The 14,205-nt window shown below is 42.7% G+C and overlaps 1 protein-coding gene across 1 annotated transcript in view; it reads left to right on the top strand.

Moving 5' to 3' along the window:
* The window catches only part of LOC122925784 (collagen alpha-1(VII) chain-like), a 556,601-nt gene that overhangs the window by 254,074 nt on the left and 288,322 nt on the right, over window positions 1-14,205 (top strand). Inside the window, 1 exon segment of the mRNA XM_044277135.1 lies at window positions 5,178-5,213. Coding sequence (XP_044133070.1) covers window positions 5,178-5,213 — 36 coding nt within the window.

Here is a 14,205-nt window from a genome sequence, read left to right as displayed (position 1 = left end):
AGATTGGTAAGTGAGTAAAGGACACTCACTTTACATAGCTTTCATTTCATTGCGTCATTCTATATAATATAGCACTAATTTCTAGCATTCGGGTCAGCACATGGCAAGTCAGCATGAGGCCACAAATGGATTGTTTTAGCTTAGCCCACACTGCATATTTCCAGACCGTGACTGAGAACCTTAATATAATTTGCAGATATTTTTATTAATCCCCATCCTCGTTAGAATAAGGTGTCACAATTACAGATCCGTCTTGTCCATTCCACTCTCTGAATGTTTGCAGTTTCCATAACAACTTATTTCGTGCTTCACAGAAACTCTTTTTGTCCAATTCATGTTTAGATATTTGTCATCTTATCAACCCTTTGACACCTGAGCTTTTCCAGCTTTGAGCACACTGAACACTAATATGAATTAATGATGGTATAACCCTGGTATCACACGCTGCGTGAAAGACATCTGCCAGCAAGTTTACATTATTTCCTTGTATGACTATTGCAGTCACATAAAAACACCAGGTTCGTGCTATAAAGATGGGGCTTCAATTAAAAAAGCAACATTGAATCTTACTTTGAAAAACATAAGTGTTATCTGACGCAAAGAATGATACAAAAAAAGGGATAAAAGTTACAGGTAAATCTATAATAATGGGCAGTTCACATGGCTGAATTTGGTGGGAATTCCTTACCAAGAAGGCACTAGGCAGCTGTGCAGAAATCCCCTATAACAGCTCACCGCTGTTCATGAGGACGCAGTTAATAGCCATGACTGCATCAAGAAAGGACATGTCCTTTCTTGAATGGGTCATGACCATAAACCGCGAAGGAAGTTTCTACACAGCCACCGAGTGGCTTTTTGGCACAGAATCCACACTAAATTCATCCAACAGACAATGCCTTGTGAACAGTGTGGCAAAACCCTAAAAAGGTAAAAAAATATTAAGCACAGTAGTACTGGATGCTTACAACATGTATAAGGATCCAAGTACAGAACGACACAGACATCAGATGTACACATCTTAGTGCTATTCTTCTCAGTGAAGAATTCACATCTGCTATCACTTTATACGGTAACCACAGAAGCCTTCCCTAATAGTAGGTAGATCACAATGTAATATATGAGCATATGAGTAGTGAACGGAAATCTCTGGAAGAACCCAGCACCAAGTGTTCAATTCCCTGTAGAAATAAAGCACTACACAGAACCCATTTAAAGGGGTTGTGTGGGAAGTTTATAGTAATGATCTATCTTCAGGATAGATCATCAATATCTAATCAGCGGGGTCTGACACCTGGGGCCCCCAGCAATCAGCTGTTTGAAGAGGAGGCAGAGCTCCATGCGAGTGCTGCGTCCTCTTCATTACACTGCCTATCGTCTTGGAAGAAAGTGTACACGTAATTACAAGTACTTGCTCCATTTACTTGAATGGAACAAGTACTTGTAATTACACTACTCTGCTGCTGCATGCAAGACGATGTCTAGTGTAATGAAAAGGAAGCGCTGCCTCTTCTTCAAACAGCTGATTGGTGGGGGTGCCAGGTGTCGGACCCCCACCGATCTAATATTAATAACCTATCCCGAGGATAGGTCATCAATATAAAACCCCTGCACAACCCCTATAAGTGAATGGGCTGTCCATGTAATGCTTGGAGATGCCATGTGAGACACTCTTTTATCATCTTTAGTCTGGCTGTTATGTGAGGGTTCTATATGACCACCACTCTATGATCTAAAACAGACAATCTATTTAAGGGTAGATTCATACACAGGAACAGATTTACTAATGTGTCTGTGCTTAAAATCTGTCTAAAAATTGGTGTAAATTGGCACAACTTGGATTTTCTGAATTGCTTCAAAAGGAGAGGGAAAGGGGGTGTGGAGATTTGCATGAAAGAGGGCATGGTCTAAGATGCACCACAATTCTGATGTTAACTACCCAACTGTTTTGCCCGTCCAGCTCCAGCAGTGGGAAAAGTAGCTAACTGGAGGGCGAAGGGCTGCTTTAGATGCTGCTATCTCCTGAATGCCAGCAATATGTTCAGTACAGGGGAAGATATCACTGATAGAAATCAGGATGCTGTAAATGCATCTGAAAGTGAAAATAAAAGCAGATTTTACCTACGATTATTCCCGACTCGATTTCTAACAGTGATTTCTCCCCTGTTGCTTGGACTTTAGCTGTCATTCTTGTATGAAAGCAAGACCAGTTGCATGTTTCTAGCTGCTACCATTCAGGAGATAGCAGCATCCTAAAGCAGCCTTTTCTCCTCCAGTTAGCTACTTTTCCCACTGCCCGAGCTGGACTCGGGCAAAACTGTTAGGTAGTCTATAGTAAAATATAAAATGCACTACCAAATAAGCATTTTGTGTTTTGTGTTGTTTTGGTAGATGCATTTTTTCTGTCTTTTTCCCATGGTCTTCTCCAATGTTCCTCAACACCAGTCATCAGGGTCTGATTTAAGAATATCCCACATAATGAATACGTGTGGTAGGTCCTGATGCATTGACACTAATTATATCACCTGCTCAATAATAAGGAAATCCTGAAAACATGACCTGCAGGTGGGACCCGAGGACTAGATTTGAAAAAACTGTAATTGAAAAAACAAAAACAAAAAAAACACCAGAAATGCTTGTAAAAAGCTCAATGAAAATGTATTGAAATTCATGGCATTTAAAAGAAAAAAGATCCTAAAAAAATTATGTTTGAAGGAGACCTAACTATATCTATAAGTAACCGCTGAGATTGACCAATGAAATGATTTCCTATTGCAAATACTAAATACATATGTTAACAATGCAAACCTTCATTTTGCTCTAATTGCCAAAGCCAAATGGCAAAATGTACAAATTCCTGAAAATGCTGATAATTTGGATATGCATGGTAGTATATTGACCTTGTGAGTGCCATGTATAAAATATACAGATGAAACTCGAAAAATTTGAATATTGTGAAAAAGTCCATTTATTTCAGTAATGCAAATTAAAAGGAATTGCATTAATGCAGCTTAAAATTAGAGTTTTGTGAAAAGGTTCAATATTCTAGGCTCAAAGTGTCACACTCTAGTCAGCTAATTAATCCATACCCCCTGAGCAAAGGGTACCTCAAAATTAAGACTTTGGGGTTTCATAAGCTGTGTGCCATACTCATCCAAATTACCGTATAACAAATAAAGGCTTAAAATTTCTCACTTTGCATGTAATGAGTCTATCTCATATATTACATTTTTAAGTTGCATTACTGAAATAAATTAACTTTGCACGATATTCAAATTTTTCGAGTTTCACCTGTATGTATATATATATATATATTTGAAAAATATAACGCTTGAGAAAGGCTCATATGTGAGCCGAAACGTCGCTTGTGCCACCTCATGGGTGAATAAATCCTTTTCACGGAACATCTTTTCTGGAGTGCAGTCCGATTTCTTTATTATATATATATATATATATATATATATACAGGTCCTTCTCAAAAAATTTGCATATTGTGATAAAGTTCATTATTTTCTGTAATGTACTGATAAACATTAGACTTTCATATATTTTAGATTCATTACACACCAACTGAAGTAGTTCAAGCCTTTTATTGTTTTAATATTGATGATTTTGGCATACAGCTCATGAAAACCCAAATTTCCTATCTAAAAATTAGCATATTTCATCCGACCAATAAAAGAAAAGTGTTTTTAATACAAAAAAAGTCAACCTTCAAATAATTATGTTCAGTTATGCACTCAATACTTGGTCGGGAATCCTTTTGCAGAAATGACTGCTTCAATGCGGCGTGGCATGGAGGCAATCAGCCTGTGGCACTGCTGAGGTGTTATGGAGGCCCAGGATGCTTCGATAGCGGCCTTAAGCTCATCCAGAGTGTTGGGTCTTGCGTCTCTCAACTTTCTCTTCCCAATATCCCACAGATTCTCTATGGGGTTCAGGTCAGGAGAGTTGGCAGGCCAATTGAGCACAGTAATACCATGGTCAGTAAACCATTTACCAGTGGTTTTGGCACTGTGAGCAGGTGCCAGGTTGTGCTGAAAAATGAAATCTTCATCTCCATAAAGCTTTTCAGCAGATGGAAGCATGAAGTGCTCCAAAATCTCCTGATAGCTAGCTGCATTGACCCTGCCCTTGATAAAACACAGTGGACCAACACCAGCAGCTGACATGGCACCCTAGACCATCACTGACTGTGGGTACTTGACACTGGACTTCAGGCATTTTGGCATTTCCCTCTCCTCAGTCTTCCTCCAGATTCTGGCACCTTGATTTCCGAATGACATGCAACAGTCCAGTGCAGCTTCTCTGTAGCCCAGGTCAGGCGCTTCTGCCGCTGTTTCTGGTTCAAAAGTGGCTTGACCTGGGGAATGCGGCATCTGTAGCCCATTTCCTGCACACGCCTGTACATGGTGGCTCTGGATGTTTCTACTCCAGACTCAGTCCACTGCTTCCGCAGGTCCCCCAAGGTCTGGAATCGGTCCTTCTCCACAATCTTCCTCAGGGTCCGGTCACCTCTTCTCGTTGTGCAGCGTTTTCTGCTACACTTTTTCCTTCCCACAGACTTCCCACTGAGGTGCCTTGATACAGCACTCTGGGAACAGCCTATTCGTTCAGAAATTTCTTTCTGTGTCTTACCCTCTTGCTTGAGGGTGTCAATGATGGCCTTCTGGACAGCAGTCAGGTCGGCAGTCTTACCCATGATTGCGGTTTTGAGTAATGAACCAGGCTGGGAGTTTTTAAAAGCCTCAGGAATATTTTGCAGGTGTTTAGAGTTAATTAGTTGATTCAGATGATTAGGTTAATAGCTCGTTTAGAGAACCTTTTCGTGATATGCTAATTTTTTGAGATAGGAATTTTGGGTTTTCATGAGCTGTATGCCAAAATCCTCAATATTAAAACAATAAAAGGCTTGAACTACTTCAGTTGGTGTGTAATGAATCTAAAATATATGAAAGGCTAATGTTTATCAGTACATTACAGAAAATAATTAATTTTATCACAATATGCTAATTTTTTTTGAAGGACCTGTATATATATAGCTGGGAATAGCTGGGAATAAAGTTTTTGGGGTCGTCACCCTATCACCCATGACTGGAAGTGCTGCCTCTTCATTTGGTGAATATATATATATATATATAAATATATATAATTTTTTTTTATTTTTATTTTTTTTACAGGGCCCAAAAGGACTTCCAGGTGTGAAAGGTGAAAGAGTAAGTATATTTTCACTCTCAGTAGAACTCATTGGGGTAGATTTATCAAAATTGGTGTAAAGAAAAACTGGCTTAGAGCTTGTTCACATCACCATTATGCATGCCATTATGGCTTTCTGTTATAACGGAAAATAACGGAATTCATAAGACTGAAATCAAAAAAGTTTAAGAGGCATTCCATTTTGATCCATCATAATAGAAGCCTATGGGAAAGCCTAACGAATCCGTCTGGTCTCCGTTATGCTGGACGGAAAAAAAAGTTCTGTGGACAGCCTCTTAACCGCTTGCCGCAACTGTAACGCCGAAAGGCGTCATCGCGGCGGCTCTCCCAGGCTACGCTAACGCCGATTGGCGTCATCTCGCGTGAGCCGAGATTTCCTGTGAACGCGCGCACACAGGCGCGCGCGCTCACAGGAACGGAAGGTAAGCGAGTGGATCTCCAGCCTGCCAGCGGCGATCGCTCGCTGGCAGGCTGGAGATGTGATTTTTTTAACCCCTAACAGGTATATTAGACGCTGTTTTGATAACAGCGTCTAATATACCTGCTACCTGGTCCTCTGGTGGTCCCTTTTGTTTGGATCGACCACCAGAGGACACAGGTAGATGTGTAAAGTACCACCAAACAACACTACACTACACTACACCCCCCCCTGTCAGTTATTAACCCCTTATGAACCCCTGATCACTTCATATACACTCCCTGATCACCCCTCCCGTCATTGATCACCCCCCTGTCATTGATCACCCCCCTATAAGGCTCCATTCAGACGTCCGTATGATTTTTACGGATCCAGCATCCATGGATCGGATCCGCAAAACACATACGGACGTCTGAATGGAGCCTTACAGGGGGGTGATCAATGACAGGGTGGTGATCACGCATATAGACTTCCTGATCACTTCCCTGTCATTGATCACCCCCCTGTCATTGATCACCCCCCTGTAAGGCTCCATTCAGACGTCCGCATGATTTTTACGGTTACACTCATACATGGATCGGATCCGCAAAACACATGCGGACCTCTGAATGGAGCCTTACAGGGGCGTGATCAATGACAGAGAGGTGATCACCCATATACACTCCCTGTCATTGATCACCCCCCTGTAAGGCTCCATTCAGACGTCCGCATGTGTTTTGCAAAACACATGCGGACCGCATGTGTTTTGGATCGGATCCGCAAAACACATGCGGATGTCTGAATGGAGCCTTACAGGGGGGTGATCAATGACAGGGAGTGTATATGGGTGATCACCTCTCTGTCATTGATCACCCCCCTGTAAGGCTCCATTCAGACGTCCGCATGTGTTTTGCAAAACACATGCGGACCGCATGTGTTTTGGATCGGATCCGCAAAACACATGCGGACGTCTGAATGGAGCCTTACAGGGGGGTGATCAATGACAGAGAGGTGATCACCCATATACACTCCCTGTCATTGATCACCCCCCTGTAAGGCTCCATTCAGACGTCCGCATGTGTTGCAAAACACATGCGGACGTCTGAATGGAGCCTTACAGGGGGGTGATCAATGACAGGGGGTGATCAGGGAGTGTATATGGGTGATCACCTCTCTGTCATTGATCACCCCCCTGTAAGGCTCCATTCAGACGTCCGCATGTGTTTTGCAAAACACATGCGGACCGCATGTGTTTTGGATCGGATCCGCAAAACACATGCGGACGTCTGAATGGAGCCTTACAGGGGGGTGATCAATGACAGAGAGGTGATCACCCATATACACTCCCTGTCATTGATCACCCCCCTGTAAGGCTCCATTCAGACGTCCGCATGTGTTTTGCAAAACACATGCGGACCGCATGTGTTTTGCAAAACACATGCGGACCGCATGTTTTGCAAAACACATGCGGACGTCTGAATGGAGCCTTACAGGGGGGTGATCAATGACAGGGAGTGTATATGGGTGATCACCTCTCTGTCATTGATCACCCCCCTGTAAGGCTCCATTCAGACGTCCGCATGTGTTTTGCGGATCCGATCCAAAACACATGCGGTCCGCATGTGTTTTGCAAAACACATGCGGACGTCTGAATGGAGCCTTACAGGGGGGTGATCAATGACAGAGAGGTGATCACCCATATACACTCCCTGATCACCCCCTGTCATTGATCACCCCCCTGTAAGGCTCCATTCAGACGTCCGCATGTGTTTTGCAACACATGCGGACGTCTGAATGGAGCCTTACAGGGGGGTGATCAATGACAGGGAGTGTATATGGGTGATCACCTCTCTGTCATTGATCACCCCCCTGTAAGGCTCCATTCAGACGTCCGCATGTGTTTTGCGGATCCGATCCAAAACACATGCGGTCCGCATGTGTTTTGCAAAACACATGCGGACGTCTGAATGGAGCCTTACAGGGGGGTGATCAATGACAGAGAGGTGATCACCCATATACACTCCCTGATCACCCCCTGTCATTGATCACCCCCCTGTAAGGCTCCATTCAGACGTCCGCATGTGTTTTGCAAAACACATGCGGACCGCATGTGTTTTGGATCGGATCCGCAAAACACATGCGGACGTCTGAATGGAGCCTTACAGGGGGGTGATCAATGACAGAGAGGTGATCACCCATATACACTCCCTGTCATTGATCACCCCCCTGTAAGGCTCCATTCAGACGTCCGCATGTGTTTTGCAAAACACATGCGGACCGCATGTGTTTTGCAAAACACATGCGGACCGCATGTTTTGCAAAACACATGCGGACGTCTGAATGGAGCCTTACAGGGGGGTGATCAATGACAGGGAGTGTATATGGGTGATCACCTCTCTGTCATTGATCACCCCCCTGTAAGGCTCCATTCAGACGTCCGCATGTGTTTTGCGGATCCGATCCAAAACACATGCGGTCCGCATGTGTTTTGCAAAACACATGCGGACGTCTGAATGGAGCCTTACAGGGGGGTGATCAATGACAGAGAGGTGATCACCCATATACACTCCCTGATCACCCCCTGTCATTGATCACCCCCCTGTAAGGCTCCATTCAGACGTCCGCATGTGTTTTGCAAAACATGCGGTCCGCATGTGTTTTGCAAAACACATGCGGACGTCTGAATGGAGCCTTACAGGGGGGTGATCAATGACAGGGAGTGTATATGGGTGATCACCTCTCTGTCATTGATCACCCCCCTGTAAGGCTCCATTCAGACGTCCGCATGTGTTTTGCAAAACACATGCGGACGTCTGAATGGAGCCTTACAGGGGGGTGATCAATGACAGACAGGTGATCAGGGAATCTATATGGGTGATCACCCCCCTGTCATTGATCACCCCCCCCTGTAAGGCTCCATTTAGACATTTATATTCCAGACTTCTTCTCACGCTTTAGGGCCCCTAAAAAGCCAGGGCAGTATAAATACCCCACATGTGACCCCATTTCGGAAAGAAGACACCCCAAGGTATTTGCTGAGGGGCATATTGAGTCCATGAAAAATTGAAATTTTTGTCCTAAGTTAGCGGAAAGTGAGACTTTGTGAGAAAAAAACAAAAAAAAAAAAATCAATTTCCGCTAACTTATGCAAAAAAAAAAAATTCTATGAACTCGCCAGGCCCCTCATTGAATACCTTGGGGTGTCTTCTTTCCAAAGTGGGGTCACATGTGGGGTATTTATACTGCCCTGGCTTTTTAGGGGCCCGAAAGTGTGAGAAGAAGTCTGGGATCCAAATGTCTAAAAATGCCCTCCTAAAAGGAATTTGGGCACCTTTGCGCATCTAGGCTGCAAAAAAGTGTCACACATCTGGTATCGCCGTACTCAGGAGAAGCTGGGGAATGTGTTTTGGGGTGTCATTTTACATATACCCATGCTGGGTGAGAGAAATATCTTGGTCAAATGCCAACATTGTATAAAAAAATGGGAAAAGTTGTCTTTTGCCAAGATATTTCTCTCACCCAGCATGGGTATATGTAAAATGACACCCCAAAACACATTCCCCAACTTCTCCTGAGTACGGCGATACCAGATGTGTGACACTTTTTTGCAGCCAAGGGGGGCAAAGGGGCACACATTCCAAAGAGCACCTTTCGGATTTCGCAGGCCATTTTTTACACATTTTGATTGCAAAGTTCTTCTCACACATTTGGGCCCCTAAATTGCCAGGGCAGTATAACTACGCCACAAGTGACCCCATTTTGGAAAGAAGACACCCCAAGGTATTCCGTGAGGGGCATGGCGAGTTCCTAGAATTTTTTATTTTTTGTCACAAGTTAGCGGAAAATGATGATTTTTCTTTTTTTTTCTTTTTTCCTTACAAAGTCTCATATTCCACTAACTTGCGACAAAAAATAAAAAATTCTAGGAACTCGCTATGCCCCTCACGGAATACCTTGGGGTGTCTTCTTTCCAAAATGGGGTCACTTGTGGCGTAGTTATACTGCCCTGGCAATTTAGGGGCCCAAATGTGTGAGAAGAACTTTGCAATCAAAATGTGTAAAAAATGGCCTGCGAAATCCGAAAGGTGCACTTTGGAATATGTGCCCCTTTGCCCACCTTGGCTGCAAAAAAGTGTCACACATCTGGTATCGCCGTACTCAGGAGAAGTTGGGGAATGTGTTTTGGGGTGTCATTTTACATATACCCATGCTGGGTGAGAGAAATATCTTGGTCAAATGCCAACTTTGTATAAAAAAATGGGAAAAGTTGTCTTTTGCCAAGATATTTCTCTCACCCAGCATGGGTATATGTAAAATGACACCCCAAAACACATTCCCCAACTTCTCCTGAGTACGGCGATACCAGATGTGTGACACTTTTTTGCAGCCAAGGTGGGCAAAGGGGCACATATTCCAAAGTGCACCTTTCGGATTTCGCAGGCCATTTTTTACACATTTTGATTGCAAGGTACTTCTCACACATTTGGGCCCATTAATTGCCAGGGCAGTATAACTACCCCACAAGTGACCCCATTTTGGAAAGAAGACACCCCAAGGTATTCCGTGAGGGGCATGGCGAGTTCCTAGAATTTTTTATTTTTTGTCGCAAGTTAGTGGAATATGAGACTTTGTAAGAAAAAAAAAAATTAAAATAAAAATCATCATTTTCCGCTAACTTGTGACAAAAAATAAAAAGTTCTATGAACTCACTATGCCCATCAGCGAATACCTTAGGGTGTCTACTTTCCGAAATGGGGTCATTTGTGGGGTGTTTGTACTGTCTGGGCCTTGTAGAACCTCAGGAAACATGACCGGTGCTCAGAAAGTCAGAGCGGCTTCAAAAAGCGGAAATTCACATTTTTGTACCATAGTTTGTAAATGCTATAACTTTTACCCAAACCATTTTTTTTTTGCCCAAACATTTTTTTTTTATCAAAGACATGTAGAACAATAAATGTAGCGAAAAATTTATATATGGATGTCGTTTTTTTGCAAAATTTTACAGCTGAAAGTGAAAAATGTCATTTTTTTGCAAAAAAATCGTTACATTTTGATTAATAACAAAAAAAGTAAAAATGTCAGCAGCAATAAAATACCACCAAATGAAAGCTCTATTAGTGAGAAGAAAAGGAGGTAAAATTCATTTGGGTGGTAAGTTGCATGACCGAGCAATAAACCGCTAAAGTTGTGGAGTGCCGATTTGTAAAAAAGGGCCTGGTCACTAGGGGGGTATAAACCTGTGGTCCTTAAGTGGTTAAAGAGGACCTTTTATCTGGCAAAAAAATAATAAGTATTATGATATGTACAGCGGCGCCCAGGGATCTCACTGCACTTACTATTATCCCCTGGCGCCACTCTGTTGTCCTGCTATGCCCTCCGGTATGTTCGGTCACTTGGTTATAGTAGGCAGAGACTTTGGGGACTTGGTTATAGTAGGAGGAGACTGCTCTTGTTCTCCTGGGCGTCTCCTTCTCCCAGGCTGTAGCGCTGGCCAATCGCAGCACAGAGCTCACAGCCTGGGAGTTTTTTTTTCTCCCAGGCTGTGAGCTCTGCGCTGCGATTGGCCATCGCTACAGCCTAGGTGAAGGAGACACCCAGGAGAACAAGGACAGACTCCTCCTACTATAACCAAGTGAGCAAAGATACCAGAGGGCACAGCGGGCGAACGGAGCGGCACCCAGGGATAATAGTAAGTGCAGTGAGATCCCTGGGTGCCCCTGTATATATCATGATACTTAGTTCACAATTTTTTGCCAGATGAAAGGTCCTCTTTAAAAGCTTCCATTTTGATTTCCATCTTATGGATTCTAACCATGTTATAACAGAAAATAATAACGGAATGCATAATGGTGATGTAAACAAGCTCTTAGTTGCCCATTGCAATTAGAGTCCACCTTTCATTTTTTCAGAGCTCCTTTGGAAAATGAAAGGTGGAATCTGATTGGTTGCGATAAGCAATTAAGCCAATTTTCCTTAGCACCGGATTTAATAAATCTCCCTGAGTGAGCTCAGAAAGAATTCCAGAATATTGGGTCTCCCTGGACAGCTAGGGGTTACTTTTACGACTAAACATGTCATATTTTTATTAGATTCCGAGTTAAATAACAAATAATAGTGATGGTAAAAATGACACTGTTTAATCAAAGCTATAATAATACTTGGCTACAAGTAATACAGAATAATGGAATATGGGTACCTACAATTATAGTCCATTATACCAATAAGTTAAAAGAAATGCAAATATGGCATTAATGTCATATTGCTAATTTAGTACTAAAATAGAAAAATGTATATGTTCCTGCCCAATTCAGAGTGCTGCAAATAGATATTAATACCACCATAAATAACGTTTTCTTGTTCCAGTATTGCATGCATCAGGCTTGGGTCATGCTGGTGATTCTCTTGACACATGCAGATCTCCTGAAAATACCTAGTATGGGAGCAGTAGGAAAATGTCCTTGCATGACTTCAACATGGGAACCTAGTTGATTTTTTTTTTTTATTGTGTATACAGATATATTTGTCCATTTTGAATCACTTCATCCAGATATGTGATGCATCTTGCGTCTGGGTGCCTACATGGCAGTCACTGACTCCCCTAGGACTTGCCGCAGATACATAACCACCCCTGCACTTTGAGTCTCTTATGTGAGAACAGCGCATTACAAATGTTTCTCATTATCATTCCATAGAAATAGCAGTGAATGTAAGAGGTGCACACCCCTTAATAAATTTGGCGCAACTATAGACTGTCCTAAAGACAAAAATTAAATCAACTGCTATGAAGGACAAAACGGCAGTCAAAAGACCAACATGCATACTATACATGCATACCATACTACTGTTGGCCAAACTCGCCATTTTTGGCTGGTCTAGGTGTCAGTCTAACACGTATAGGGAGCTATTGAGGAGAGAAGGCTCAAGCACTTTGAATTTGAATGTCCAATATTTGTTACTCGAGAAGTTGTCAGAGGTATCTTGCAACAGGTTTCTCATTTCTCCCCATTCACACATACCTGCCCCTCTGAGACAAGAATGTGTGAGGGGGAGTCAAGAAAAATAGTTGTGAGCGTTCAGCCAGCAACTATTAAAGGGGTTGTTTCATCTCACTGTTACTAAGGTGAGATGAGTCTAAGCCCCAGGTATCAGGTGGCCAGGAAACAGTGGAGCAGGCTAGGGCTCACTGTTTTAGCACCTCCCATTGCAGTGCATGGGAGCTGAGGAAACAGCATAGCAAGCTATATAGAAAATAGAAAAAGTAAAAAAGCAGGAATTCCACTAGAGAAGGCCCCCTTTCCTTTTCGGTAGCAGTGAGACTTAACTATTACTATTGTGCAGCCCATTCCAGAGTGAAACTAGGTCCAGGCTATATTTAGATTAAAGGGGTGGTCATGTTTGGATTACTGCTGACCTGTGTATGTAAGATGACTATATGGTACTTGCTAATGTAGCCTTTGTTGATATTCTGTGACATTTTCTATATTTCAAAATGCCATGCCTCCTTGTTAGGCAGATCTTCTGTGTTGTCCACATGGAGGTCCTGTCCATAAGATGGACCCTGATTTGGGGGGGGGGGGGGGGGTCATGTGACCAGACATTTCACTCAGCCTCCTCCATTCTAACACACTGTATTTACATTACACTTCCAATAGTGATACTATACATGGCAAGTACAATGTATTTGAATGGAGGGGTCATCACATGTAGGTGATATGCCTGGTCACATGACCCTCCATCAGTGGCCATCTTATGGACAGGACCGGTGTGTGGACAACACAAAGGACTTGGCCAACAAGGAGGCATACCTTATGTAATTTAGAAAATGACACAGAATTTGAATAAAGGTTAGTATGTGCCATATAGTCATCTTACAAACACATTGGTCACCAGTAGCCAGAAATTAGCCAACCCCTCCAGCAAGAGCCATGTCCCCTTTATTATTTACTAGGCTCCAAGCCATACATTGCGTAGTAGGTGTGCTTGGTGCTGCAGATCTGTCCCATTCAAGTGAATAGGACCAGCCTTTAGTATTAGGCATAGCTGCTACAAAAGGTATGGTGCTGTACCTGCCAACTGATTGGGGGGAAGGTTAGGCATTGGACCCTCACCTCTAATAATGATGGCCTATCCTATCAAACTCTCAGAAAACCTCTTTAATTCTAAATAAAGATCCTGTTGTTCCTTTGATCATGAAGATAATTTTATTATATAAATGAGCCTAATGTATCTGTCTTATAGAGCATGAACTTGAATGCTATACCCTGAATATAAAATAGTCAAAGGGGTTCTCCGGGAATTAAGAAAATGAAAATATTTAAATATTACTTCATTATAAATATATTCCCAAATACCTTACATTAGTTATAATTGCTCGTTTGGTCTGGGGAGCAATCATTAGGAAAAACAAAATGGCCTCTGTCCTATTAGTACTCATATAACCTGTCCTAATAACACAGAAGGACAAGTTACTTCACTGAGCTAAGGAGCTGCCTCATCCTCCTCTCTGCATTGCTTGTCAGGGATTATACAGTTTAATATGGTCATCAGCTGAATCTCTGTAGGCATGGAGTTCATAAGCAGATGTGGCTAATGAG

The sequence above is a fragment of the Bufo gargarizans genome, chromosome 2, assembly GCF_014858855.1.
Source record: "Bufo gargarizans isolate SCDJY-AF-19 chromosome 2, ASM1485885v1, whole genome shotgun sequence".
NCBI classification, from domain to species: Eukaryota; Metazoa; Chordata; class Amphibia; order Anura; family Bufonidae; genus Bufo; species Bufo gargarizans.
Note: the sequence above shows the minus strand (reverse complement) of the source record. Positions and strands in the feature narration are given on the sequence as shown.